This window comes from Cetorhinus maximus, unplaced genomic scaffold (genome assembly GCF_964194155.1).
Source record: "Cetorhinus maximus unplaced genomic scaffold, sCetMax3.hap1.1 HAP1_SCAFFOLD_778, whole genome shotgun sequence".
Classification (NCBI taxonomy): domain Eukaryota; kingdom Metazoa; phylum Chordata; class Chondrichthyes; order Lamniformes; family Cetorhinidae; genus Cetorhinus; species Cetorhinus maximus.
In genome coordinates this window covers 1-13,769 of record NW_027596720.1, presented here as the reverse complement: position 1 = coordinate 13,769, position 13,769 = coordinate 1, and the positions used below count along the sequence as shown (strand labels likewise).

Below are 13,769 nucleotides of genomic sequence, written 5' to 3'. Positions count from 1 at the left end.
AATTTCAGCCCCTGGGTCTGATCAGGATGCTTCTTCTGTTTGCTTCCAATTTTAATGAGATATTCGACTGTAAGTCTCGATTAACTCCCTTAAACGCACGGAAATAGCGGAGGCTTGTTTTAGGAATATGAACATTTATTTATTTCAAATTCACAAAGCGTGATTGAAGTGCTGGGTGCCTGCATACAATAATGCAAATTCATAAAAACCATCGCAACAGCAACAAATCTCATCAACGTACAATTTCCAAACACTAATCATCTTTACAAAAAGTTACAAAGAAATCAGGGGATGAGAGGGGAGAATCACAAGGTTCATTTGGAATTCATTAGGCGCACTGGATTCAAACATGAATTAACACTTTCAGGGACCATTTGAAAAGTTCAGCTGCTCCCTTTCTCTCTCTCTCCTGCACAGACTATTGTTGTTCATTAGAACCAGACAAATTTCAAGTGATCTCCAGCCCTCCCCTTTCTCCAACAGCTCATTCTGCAGCTCCTGTGCCTCAAGAGGGCCATTCCTGTTGCCCCAGCCACAGACTCACAGCAGGAACAGGGAATAAAGGCATCGCGACCAACTGCAAGCCCCTCTCACCCGGTATCCAAACTTGTTTCCGAGAGGCCGGGGGTCATCAGATAGCAATGAGGAGCTGGGACCCTGGGTGATTCCCAGGTCCCTCCACCCCCTTCTATTCCCGTTAGCTGACGTTTCTTGGGCCATTTTTAAGTGCAGTCCAGCCTGAGGTGAGCTGATTCAGTGGCACACCAAGAAACAAATGCAGATTTTTCCTGATATCTCACTCTCCATCACTGGAACTCCCCCTCCAGGCCCCCTGCTGTGTTAAGAGGAGGATACAAACTCCATAACACCGTCACCCTTGGACCAACAGAGTTTTGGAGAATGGATCACTTTCCCCCTCTGAATGATGATTAATTGCTCAATAATCTCAGGAAGATGCAGAGCATCAAATGCGTTCAGAAGGTCCAATGCAGCTCAATTCAGCAGCTTTCACTGAGCTCCTGCGAAATCTCATCAGCCCTCGGTGTCAGGGGCCCTTCCTCTTCAGCAACTGATTCCCACCCTCCTTATTCCTGTGGCCTGCCTCAACCTGACTCTTTTATTGAAAAGAAAATAACCTCCTATTGAAAGCTGAGCTGCCTGAAGAAACTCACTCGGGTTTTTAGGTCATTCCGCTGGCTTCACTGACACTCAGGGAGCCCCATTGGCTCGGTCAGTGCTGCCGGGCCAAGTGCAGGCAGATTATCGGGGCGTAGACACGGGGGAAGGGGGGGAGAGACACATTGGGGTGGGGATGGATGGGGGGTGGGGGTGATGGATGGGGGGGGGGGTGAGGGTGATGGATGGGGGGAGGGTTGGGGTGATGGATGGGGGGGCTGAGGGTGATGGATGGGGGGGTGGGGGTGATGGATGGGGGGGTGGGGGTGATGGATGGGGGGGTGAGGGTGATGGATGGGGGGGTGAGGGTGATGGATGGGGGGGCTGAGGGTGATGGATGGGGGGGCTGAGGGTGATGGATGGGGGGGTGAGGGTGATGGATGGGGGGGTGAGGGTGATGGATGGGGGGGTGGGGGTGATGGATGGGGGGGTGAGGGTGATGGATGGGGGGGTGGGGGTGATGGATGGGGGGGTGGGGGTGATGGATGTGGGGTGATGGATGGGGGGGCTGGGGGTGATGGATGGGGGGGTGATGGATGGGGGGGAGGGTGATGGATGGGGGGGTGGGGGTGATGGATGGGGGGGAGGGTGATGGATGGGGGGGTGGGGGTGATGGATGGGGGGGTGAGGGTGATGGATGTGGGGTGATGGATGGGGGGGCTGGGGGTGATGGATGGGGGGGTGATGGATGGGGGGGAGGGTGATGGATGGGGGGGTGGAGGTGATGGATGGGGGGGTGGGGGTGATGGATGGGGGGGTGGGGGTGATGGATGGGGGGGTGGGGGTGATGGATGGGGGGGTGGGGGTGATGGATGGGGGGTGGAGGTGATGGATGGGGGGGTGGGGGTAATGGATGGGGGGGTGATGGATGGGGGGGAGGGTGATGGATGGGGGGGTGGAGGTGATGGATGGGGGGGTGGGGGTGATGGATGGGGGGGTGGGGGTGATGGATGGGGGGGTGGGGGTGATGGATGGGGGGGTGGGGGTGATGGATGGGGGGGTGGGGGTGATGGATGGGGGGGAGGGTGATGGATGGGGGGGTGGAGGTGATGGATGGGGGGGTGGGGGTGATGGATGGGGGGGTGGGGGTGATGGATGGGGGGGTGGGGGTGATGGATGGGTGGGTGGGGGTGAAGATACACATACACACGGGGAGGGGGGGGGGAGATAGGAAGAGGAGACACGGGGCGGGGGGGAGACACATGACATGGGCGGGGGGGTGACGGAGACACATCTTGAGAGCAACGAGCAGCACCTCCCAAATGGTGAAAAACAGGGGCCACCACTGCACAAGCTCATTTCAGAGGAGGAGAGGTTTTTATGGGATTAAAAAGTTAACATGTACAAGTCAAATGTAGAGGCTCAAATATTTCACTACGTTGGCCTCTGTCCTCTCCCCCTCCCAGAGTCTCCCTTAAATTAACCTGCCTGTGTTCCTTACACTTCGTGCTTTTCACTAACACAGCACCAGCACCAGGTAGTCGAACAGGTCAACAGAAACACCCCAACCCCTAGAGAACAGGGCGCAGCATCAACTCTTCCTGCTGGACATCTGGAGGTACCTTCACCATCGAGTTAAGCCTGGGGATTGGTCAGTCCCATCACTCTTATCACCAGGCAAACTCTGCCAGCTCCAGCAAAATGCCTCGTTGGCCGCACTCCCCAATCCCCACCCTGTGCTGCCCAATACCGAGGAACTGGTCCACAAAGACCCCTCGGAAAAACACACACCATTGCACGTGGGGGGGGGAGTCCCCAAAACCCACAAGATGACAAGGAAACGAGTCCATCTGCGATCCGAGGGCACCAAATGGCTCCCAATCCTGTTACAATTGAGTAGAGCAGCAGGAAAACAGGGCGGCTCCTCAAACCCGAAACATCAGCAAGTGTCACAACTCGATTGTCATTTTAATCAAGAGACACAGGAGCAAACCTTCACTCAGGACATCAGTGAAAGGGGTGCATTCTCTAACTCTACAATGAGCACAGTCTAATACACTGGAACACACAAGACATCCCTTCCCTGGCCAACAGGCACTGACACTCCGTCTGCATCAGATAAAAGCTTCTGTAGCATCACAGGGAAGCCGAACCTGTTAAGTTCCTGACTGGACCCTGTTCCGTATCTCACACACTCACACACACACTCACACACAGAGAGTGAGCCTTCCCAATTCACAATCCCTAAAGCACCTTTCATGATCCCAGGCCACCCCAAAGCGCTTTACAACCAGTGAAGAACTTCTGAAGTTCAGTCACTGTTGTTATGTAGGAAACGCAGCAGTCAATTTGTGCACAGCAAGATCCCACCAAGTGCAATGTGATAATGACCAGAAACCCGGTTTTTGAGATGTCGGTTCAATGGTAATTATTGCCCAGGATATCAGGGAGAAACCACACCCCCTGCCACTCTTCTTCAAAATAGTGAAGCAGTTCTTTAATGTCCACCTGAGGGGGCAGACAGGGGCCATCATTTAATGTCACATCACAAGGACAGCACCTCTGGCACTGTGGCACTCCCTCAGCGCTGACCCTCCAACAGTGCATCACTCCCTCAGCAAGATGCTCCCTCAGCGCTGACCCTCCAACAGTGCATCGCTCCCTCAGCAAGGTGCTTCCTCAGCACCGACCCTCCAACAGTGCATCACTCCCTCAGCAAGGTGCTCCCTCAGCGCTGACCCTCCAACAGTGCATTGCTCCCTCAGCAAGGTGCTTCCTCAGCACCGACCCTCCAACAGTGCATCACTCCCTCAGCAAGGTGCTCCCTCAGCGCTGACCCTCCAACAGTGCATCGCTCCCTCAGCAAGGTGCTCCCTCAGCGCTGACCCTCCTACAGTGCATCGTTCTCTCAGCACCAACCCTCTGTCAGTGCAGCGCTACCTCAGCACTGACCCTCCGACAGTGCAGCGCTACCTCAGTACTGACCCTCCGACAGTGCAGGGCTACCTCAGCACTGACCCTCCAACAGTGCAGGGCTACCTCAGCACTGACCCTCCGACAGTGCAGCGCTCCCTCAGCACCGACCCTCTGATAGTGCATCGTTCACTCAGCAGCGACCCTCCGACAGTGCATCACTCCCTCAGTACTGACCCTCCGACAGTGCATCGCTCTCTCAGTACTGACCCTCCGACAGTGAATCGCTCCCTCAGTACTGATCTTCCAACAGTGCAGCACTCCCTCAGTACTGATCCTCCGACAGTGCAGCACTCCCTCAGTACTGACCCTCCGACTGTGCAGCACTCCCTCAGTATTGATCCTTCAACAGTGCGGCGCTCCCTCAGTACTGACCCTCTGACAGTGCAGCACTCCCTCAGTATTGACCCTCTGACAGTGCAGCACTCCCTCAGTACTGACCCTCTGACAGTGCAGCACTCCCTCAGTACTGATCCTTCAACAGTGCATCGCTCCCTCAGACAGATTATGGGTTCAGGTCTCCAGAGTGAACCTTGAACCCATGCCCTTTGACTCTGAGGAAAGAGTGCTATCAAATGAGCCAAACTCTCAGCCTGATAACGACAGGAGTCAGCGGTAAACCAGACAGGTGGACTACAGTTACAGCTCTTGCTCATCAAACTAAGGGACGTAGTTTGACAATGAAAGTTCTCCGATCTTTTGCACTGTGACAGCATCAAGCTCTCCACAGTCAGGATCAGACTGACCCCGGTAGAGACCCCTGCAATCCGTCCGTACAACGCCTTAAACCCCTCCACTTGGAGAAGGTATCCTGGGCTTCCAAGGTGGAATTCTCATTTCCCAGTCAAACATCCTCAGACAACTTGTACTGAACTACGGGCTGTTTTGTGCTGATATTCACAAAGACTAAGCTGAGGCCAAACCCCCTTCATGTTAGGACCCAACACTTTCACTTCACCATACAGAGTGGGATTAAGGCCAGGCTCTCAGTTCACTGCACAAACTCAGTTACTAACAAGGTAAACGCAGGGGGCTCCCATTGTCTATCCAAACCTGTGCTTCACCTGCTCAAAGGAAGTTACCGGGGGCAAAGTGTTGAGACGGGAGTTCAACTGTGATTTTGTCAAGCGGTGGGGCAGGCTTGACTACAGCTGTTGCTGAGGTCTTCCTGGAATGTGAAGGAGGTGCAGCTGTTTAAATCTCATAAACCTTAACAAATTACTTACTGGAAGGAAGGGGCCTCGAAAAGTGAAAACTGACAACAACACCGAACTCCCTGCGCCGCCTCCCTCAACACAAACACCCTCACTAAAATCTCCAGCCCCCAAACTTCAATAATCCACAGCAAAACGTAATCACAAAACAACTGTGCAAACGCATCTCCACAAATCACCCATCTCCACGCCTCAGGATATTTCAACCGAGGGACAAGTTCTCAAGGTACAACATTTGCAGCAATTTTAATGTTTCAAATACCTGGTGCCGGGTCGTAGAGTTATTACGGTACAAGCGGAAGACATTCTGCCCATCAAGTCCATGCAGGCTCTCTTAGAGCTACCCAGTCACTGGCCTTTGCTGAACAGAGGCCCAGTGTGTGCGTTATACCTCCTGCGGCACAGAACTTCCTCAGGACTCTGCAGCCCCTCGTGAATTCTGCTCTCCCCGAGGCACCTGCCAAACTAAACAAGCCCCGACAGAAACACTCCCCACCAACCACTTCAAGAACATTCTGCAAAGTTACACCTTGACAATAGCCGGGTTCGGTACCCGCTGCAAAACGTAGAAACCCAGGAGCAGGTGGACACAATAATAACCCAAGGCTATCACGGTCACCTACTATCAACCAGGTAGGATTTAAATTTACATAGCACCTTTCACATCCTCAGGTCATCTCAAAGCACTTTACAGCCTTTGAACTATTTGAAGTGTGGTCACTGTTGCAATGCAGGAAACACAGCAGCCAATTTATGCACAGCAAGATCCCAGAAGTAGCAATGAGACAATGCCCAGATCATCAGATTTTTTTTTAAAAAAACATCATGTGGGTTGGGGGGTAAATATTGGCTCCAGGACACCAGGGAGAACTCCTCTACTCTTCATCAAACAATTAGCCGTCAGGTTTTTTGTGTCCATCTGAGGGGCCAGACAGGGCCTCGGTTTAACGACAACCCAACAGTGCAGCGCTGCCTCAGTACTGACCCTCCGACAGTGCGGCAGTCCCTCAGTACTGACCCTCCGACAGTGCGGCAGTCCCTCAGTACTGACCCTCAGACAGTGCGGCAGTCCCTCAGTACTGACCCTCCGACAGTGCGGCGCTGCCTCAGTACTGACCCTCCGACAGTGCGGCAGTCCCTCAGTACTGACCCTCCGACAGTGCGGCAGTCCCTCAGTACTGACCCTCCGACAGTGCAGCACTCCCTCAGTACTGACCCTCCGACAGTGCAGCAGTCCCTCAGTACTGACCCTCTGACAGTGCGGCGCTAAATTAGTTAAAACAGATCTTGAACCCCAACTTTCAGACTTAGGATTCAATGTTCTACCTGGAAGAGAGGAAGGATAATAGGCAGTTCCCCTAAGACAAGCACATCTTTCCTTACAAACATGCCGGAATAGCTACACTACACTCCTTCACGTCCCAACATGTCACTTACCGGACATTTTCTGGGGCACAAGGGCAGGGATTTTGCAAGTTCTCAATTTCAGCCAATATGCTAAGTAAAGACCGAGCATCAGCCAGTGCTGCACTCACTGAGGGAGGATGTCATTTCTGGCTTTCTGCCAGCACCTATCAGCCAATCACAAGCCTGTTCCAACAGGAAGTCGTACTGTGAAGCCACAGAAATGGTGCCAAGTGGAGAAAGGGTCTCTTAACTCAACCGCAGCCTCTCATGTGAAGGAATGTGATAAAGAAGCAACTATTTCTCAACTAAATCAGAACATGTTCTGGATACCTATTGGCCCTCTGAACGCACAAACCAGAAACACAATTAATACACATCAGTCTTACCAAACATACCACTATATATATATTTTCTGTTTCAAAAATCAACTATTAACATCAACCCACTGAGCAGAATCCTCCCCAAACCAAGTTCATCTCTACACAGTTTACGCACAGAGAAAATTCTACCATGTACCTTCACTGACATAATACATCAACACATTTTGGAGGGGGGTGGTGGGGATGGACCTTGATGACATTCCCATTCAACTGGGAAAGGGAAACAGTTGGATGAGATCCCTGACAAATCAGAGCACATGGGAAACTCTCGTGTTCGTGAAAGACCGGGCTTCACCACACCAGTTGTTGTGAATATCGTGAATATCGTTCCGATTTCCAACGGGAAGTCCTCTGTGCTCAGAAAGGCAAAGGGAGTCACAGGCGTGAGGCAGTCTGGACAGGATACAGCTCCCGCTGCTCCTCCCCAATGCAGTCTTCCCCACTCTCTCAATCCGATCTCAGGGATCGCTCCCAATACAGTTCAGGAGCAGGTTCCGTACCAGAGGAAACTTGATCGAGACTGGGCTGGTTACTCTCTCTCTCTCTCTCTGTCAACACAGTCTGGTTAAGGAAGCCCCTGGCCGGAACAGTTCAGAATCTCAGTGATCTAAACAATTGATCAGCAAAGATGGCGAGACATGGATCAATACGATCGCTCCCACTCCAATAAATGGATCTGGATTGGAGGGAGCTTTCTCTTGCTCAGAGCTGAGGTCAGACTCAATATCCCAACGCTCTTGAAGCTTCAAAGTCAGGTAAAGGATGAGATCACAGGGCTGATGATGGAGGGGTAGGAAATGTCTTGTCTCAACTCCGCAGTCATCGCCAGTGCAGGGCAGACCCAATGATCAGCTGCCTAACTGTTGCCCCATTTACCTAAGACCAGTTTGCTTCATCTGTCAATATTTCAGTTCAAACCCTCCCTTTCCAATTCCCACTCCACGTGATGGAGAAATCACTGAGCACTCTGAACATCCCACAGTCTCAACGAAGCCCTGTTCTCCAATTAAACCTAACTACAAACAACATTCCATTGAACAAGACAATCACAGACCAAAACAGCACAGGAGGCCATTCAGCCCACCATCTCTGTGCCAGCCAATATAACGCAGCCTCCGATTCAGCTCGAACATCAAGATAATTGTTCTGGTCTCAAGGGAGTCATGACCCTCATTTGACCCTCCACAAACACACCACCCCCGTCCCCCCCAAACAAATGGCGTAAATTTCCCCCCCTCCATATGTAACTGGCCTTTCTGCTATTTCTAAGTGCAATGACAGTGTTGATCCCTTCTCCACCATCCAGCGTTCCTGGATGTAGCGATGGTTGGAAGTTAAGCAGCCTCAGGGCAAGTGTCCCTTGGCTGTGTAATCGATCATGGAGTAAGATCACGACACTAGTGCATGTAGCCAACATAGTCGCCAGTTTAGTAAATCTGTTGCCAGGTTTCTCTCCACCTCCCCAATCAGTAACCTGCCCTCAAATACTACACCACACAACAACCATTCCCCAACACATATCTACAGGAGCCACAGAATTGTATAACACTGCTCAGGACTCCACCTGCTGTAATAGGCGCTTTAAGATGAATTAATTCTGTATCGTGCTATCAGACTTCATAAGCTGAAGGCACAAAGTTAAGCAGTTTCTTTAAACACGGTTTTCAAAATGAGTCAGAAGCGCAGAACCCAAACCGCAGGTGAAACACGTCCTTTCCAGAGAATCCTCCTTACGTGGTGCCTCAGGGGCAGGGAGGAGATACAGGCGGCACGTCAAGCTCGCTGCCGCTCTGCCATACTCAAATGGTTCAAAATCAGCAAGAACATTCCATCTCCATCTTCTCGGAGAAACAGAAAGCTGACCATTGACACTCTTCCCTCGCTCCTTTTCGACTGTCGTAGGTCGACCTGGTATTTGTCCGACCCAGCTCCACATGACCCTGTCCCAGACACCCAGCAGCTTCCTGACAACCCCACGCACACCCAGTCTTACCAAACACGGAGGCTCTGGATAACGAACAGCTTTAGAAGCGTCTTTTAATCCTGACTGTTATCCATCGTTCTTCAAAGCGACGATGAAACAATCAGTTCAGCTCCTGAACATGCGCACAGATTGTCACCACCAGATTGTGCACAGGTTCCACTTTGCTAACCACCCCCCACCCCCGCAAACAAACAATCTCCTATAAGCTTTAGAATTCTATATATTGTGCAATGAGAGCAAACTTTAAAAACCGGCATGGCCTGTTCAGTGACGAGTCTCCCCTAAATCACTCCTTTATCATGTCACATAACGTTACACATGGGTCTGACTCTCAGGTCTCCACACTGGAAAACACCAGCCCAAGAATTTCGGTGGCAACAGGGGACAAAGCAACAGCGCTATGGAAGTGAGGGTGACGGGGGGGTGGTGGTGGTGGGGGGGGGGGTGAATGAAACAAAGCCTCCCGCCCTGTACCCCAAGCACAGGAGACCGGGAGTCAGTCAGCCTCCAACAACTTCTCCCAGCAGTCGAAGGATCCTAATCTTACGCTAGTGGGAGAGACGCATCCTGAGATCCCGCTCCCCACTGGCAGCTTGGACCCACTCCCAAAGGAATTACACAAAAACAATCCTCTTGAGTCTATATAATTTCTGACCCAGGCTAGTCCTAACCACAGCTGCAAACAGCTATCGCTCTGTGCTAAAACAGAGTCCTAACTAAGAAGTGCGTTCAGCTTTTTCTTATATAATAAAAGTTAATTTGTACTAAAAGTTTATCGCGGCCTCTCTTTTCTTTTTTTAAAAAAAAAGCCGCTGGGAAGATTTCAGCCAGCTCGAGTGAGCTGGGACGCGGAGATGTCGTGTGGGTTAGTCTCATCTCCGTAAAGTGGCTGTTGTCTGCTTCATGTTACGAGTAAAAAGGTGTCAAAATGGACAAAGCCGAATAACCAGAGATTTACCAAAAAAAAACCAGAAAGACCTGAAATCCTAGCTCGGCATTTTCAGCACTTTCTGCTTCTATTTCTGATTTTCAGCATTCGCAGTTTCTCTCTCTGTCTCAAAGTTTCACGTGTCTAAATGATAATGTAGTGTCACTGAATGCTCTCAAACGAAACGCTCGAGAGCTAGAAATAGATAAACATAAAAATGCCAACAGTCCTGCCTCCATATTCACTCGGAGAAAGGGGGTGGGAGGGGAGAAGAATGCAAGGGAAAGAGTGAGACAGACAGGTGGGGTAGGGCGCAAGAGAGGGGTATAGAGAGAGGGCACGTGAGAGAATGAGGGGGGAAGGGGCATGCGGGAGAGGTGGGGGGGCGGGAGATGGAGAAAACAAGAGAAAAGAGAGAAGGTGCACATCGAGAGGAAAGCATCAAGAGGAAAGATGCAAGCTTTAAAATGATTGAAGCCTGCGTCTAAGAGGATGGCACCTGTGACTGACTGGGTCAAATGCCATCAGGGCATCAAGCTCCCACCCTACTAGAAGGAATAACCCCTGGAGGCAGGAGTGCTGGGCTGACCGAGGTCCTGCAGAGGCCCCCAGGCTACTTATTCACAGTGGCAGATTTCACGAAGTTGTCAGCGTTGCAAAACTCTTTGATCGTGACGGTGAGGAGATTGGTCGTCACGTCTGTCACCACCACGTTGGAGCAGGGTGACATCTCCGGCCTCCAGTCCGACACATCATGCTCCGTGTCCGAGCCCGAGCCCGAGCCCAGGCCCTGGCCAGCCGAAGGTGACCGCCTGCCGGCCGCGGACTCGGGGGGGAGCGAGAGGTCGAGGACCTCAGCCTCTCGCCAGTCGGGCACCGCGGGGCTCGGAGAGTCGCCGGGGAGCTTGGCCCCGCAGTCACGCGCGTCCCCCGCCCGCGGCCAGTCGCTGCCGGGGGGGGCTGGGTCGCTGGCATAACGGGGGGCGCAGGGCGGGGCAGCCAGGGGCTCGGGACGCAGGGCAGGGCCGCGGAAGCTGGGCTCAGAGCCCGAGGTGCCAGCGCCGCTCTCCATCCTCCTCTCGTCGCCCACCGCCATCCGGAAGGACTTATCGTAGACGGAGAAGTTATTGAATTTCATGTGCCTGATCTGGCTGCGGAGGATGCTGTCACTGAACTTCTTGCTCTTCCCGATCACTCTGTTACGGGAGGGGATCTTGGCCTTGCCCAGCGTCTTGCTGCTCTTGTCAATCACCTTCAGGTTGAGGATGATGCGATTCCGCTTGCGTTTTCGGGGCTCGACCTTGCGGTTGATGATCCGGACGGTCTCTGGGAGCGGGAGCGGCGTCCGGCTCGGCCCGCTCAGGCCCGGCTGGGGGTCAGCGCGCGTCAGGTTCCGTTTGGACGTCCGGTAGCAGCGGCGGATGTTCTTCTTCAGTTTGTAGGCGGCGAGGCTGTTGGGGATCTTCGCTGCCGATCCAGAGCCAGGCTTCACCGAGAAGTGCATCTCTCCGATCCTCAGTGCTTCAGCCTGGGCTCGGGCCTGGGGAGAGAGACAGAGAGCAGTTACAACACAGCAGTGAACAGTTATAACACAGCGGACAAGGGCGATGCGAGAACAGAACGAGGAATGAGCAACAGCAGACAAAACAATCTCTCTGGAGTGTTAATCCGCCTGCATCTTAATAGCCAATTCCTCTCAATCGTGAAATGTTTCATTAATTCAAATCCCAAATTGGCAAATCTCCCTATAAATTATACTTCTGGTGGGAAACGGGAGATATTAGCGACGTGAAAAACACAAGACCAGAAACATGTGAGGGAAACAGCTCGTGTCTGATTATTCTACGACGCATCTAATTACTGCTCCCCTTCTACAGTCAGCAATAGCAATCCTTCTCCACCAGCTCCTAGAAAATACTGGTGTTGACAATCTCTCTCTCTCTCAAATCCTCAACCCTGAAATAAGGGGGAAAAATATCCAGTGATAAAATTCGACGATTCTAACCTTCCCATCTTGGGTTGCAACTTAAGAATATTTGGAACTACCTTTAACACTAGGTGAGTACACCTCCATGACAGGTGATGGGAGCAGTTTGACCAGAATAGCTAAGAGTTGCATTCTGCTGTGCGTTGTGTGAACCCACAAGGAGTCACTGTCGCTGGGTCAAAATCCTGGAACTCCCTCCCTAACAGCACTGTGGGTGTACCTACACCACATGGACTGCAGCGGTTCAAGAAGGCAACTCAGCACCACCTTCTCAAGGGCAATTAGGGATGGGCCAGCAATGCTCACATCCTGTAAACGAATAAAAAAAAATAAGCTCCCAGAATGGGCTGGACACAAGAGGAAAGCTGCCGCCCATTACGGGAATGCAGTAAAGGGGGGGCAATGAACAGAAAGATGCTTTCAAATTTGATCAGAAACTTAAGGATGTCCACAGTTGGTAATGTGCGAGTGTGACAAGAAACCAAGATCACAACCGGACAAAATTTCATTTGCAACATCAACATCACAAAAAAAGATGTTTCTTTTATTCATTTACGGGATGTGGGCGTCGCTGGCTGGGCCCAGCATTTATTGCCCATCCCTAATTGCCCTTGGGAAGGTGGTGGTGAGCTGCCTTCTTGAGCCGCTGCAGTCCATATGTTGTAGGTACACCCACAGTGCTGTTAGGGAGGGAGTTCCAGGATTTTGACCCAGCGACAGTGAAGGAACGGCCGATATATTTCCAAGTCAGGATGGCGAGTGACTTGGGAGGGGAACTTCCAGGTTGGTGGTGTTCCCATCTACCTGCTGCCCTTGTCCTTGCCCAGGTAGCGGTCGTGGGTTTTGGAAGGTGCTGAATATCTTGTCACTCTCACACCGATGCTTTTTGGGGATCTCGCTGCGGGCAAAATTGGCGGCTGCATCGCCTACCTCAGAACAATGACCGCGCTTCAAGGGCAGGTACTCCTGGCTGTAAAAGCACCTGGAGACATCTGGCGATTGTGATAAAATGCCACACAAACACCAAGTCTTTTGTTTTTAACACGTAAGGGATGCAGAAAATGTCACCTCCCAGGATGCCTGTAGTTACAGGAATGAGCCATGTTGCAAAATGACAAGAACCCCCCCTTTTTTTGGTAAACAATAGCCAAAGCAAAACCGAATCAGCAGGAATAATGTATAGGAATCTACAAAATGCAAAACAGAACAATTTGCAAAACCCTACCAAGTGCATCTTTAATAGAAAAAAAAAGGGGGGGGCTTTCTTACGTCACTTTGCAAACACACACACACATATTTTGATTTTCGTTCCTTTCTCCTAAATAAAAAAAACATGAAGACTCACTTTCAACAGGAAGGTTTTGGGTTTGGGGCCTCGCTTCTTCGGCCCGTACAGCTCCCTCTCCCTCTCTCTGCAAGAAAATGCAAAGGAAACACAAGAGAAATGCAACATTTTGCAAATGCACGGCAAACGGGGGGACATATTTTTTAATTGGGGGGGGGGGGGGGGGAAAAAACATAAATAAATCCAAAATGGACTCGGTTCAGGGCAGGAAGAAAACATTGCTCCGCCTTGCACTGTACCTTTGCTCGAAAGCTGCGATTAAACGGGCATCCAAGATATTCTCCTCTGGTTCCCAAGTGCTGTACCTAACAGAAGAAAGGATCTCGTATTGCACCTTTGCAAATCGACGTATTTCCCTTTTATTTTGCATTTTTCCCCCCTCTCCTTGGCCCGACACCTTACTTGATAGCCCATCCTTTCCACTTCACCAGATAC

General features: G+C 51.6%; 1 protein-coding gene across 1 annotated transcript in view; it reads right to left on the bottom strand.

Annotated features, from left to right (window-relative positions):
• Positions 1 to 13,765, bottom strand: part of LOC144674739 (uncharacterized) — a gene marked incomplete at its 5' end in the record, with an annotated part of 56,770 nt that extends 43,005 nt beyond the window's left edge. Inside the window, 5 exons of the mRNA XM_078535957.1 lie at positions 6,741 to 6,750; positions 10,620 to 11,542; positions 13,335 to 13,401; positions 13,574 to 13,639; positions 13,737 to 13,765. Of these exons, the coding sequence (XP_078392083.1) occupies positions 6,741 to 6,750; positions 10,620 to 11,542; positions 13,335 to 13,401; positions 13,574 to 13,639; positions 13,737 to 13,765 (1,095 nt within the window). The remainder of the gene's footprint in view (positions 1 to 6,740; positions 6,751 to 10,619; positions 11,543 to 13,334; positions 13,402 to 13,573; positions 13,640 to 13,736) is intronic.
• Positions 13,766 to 13,769: the final 4 nt, after the last annotated feature.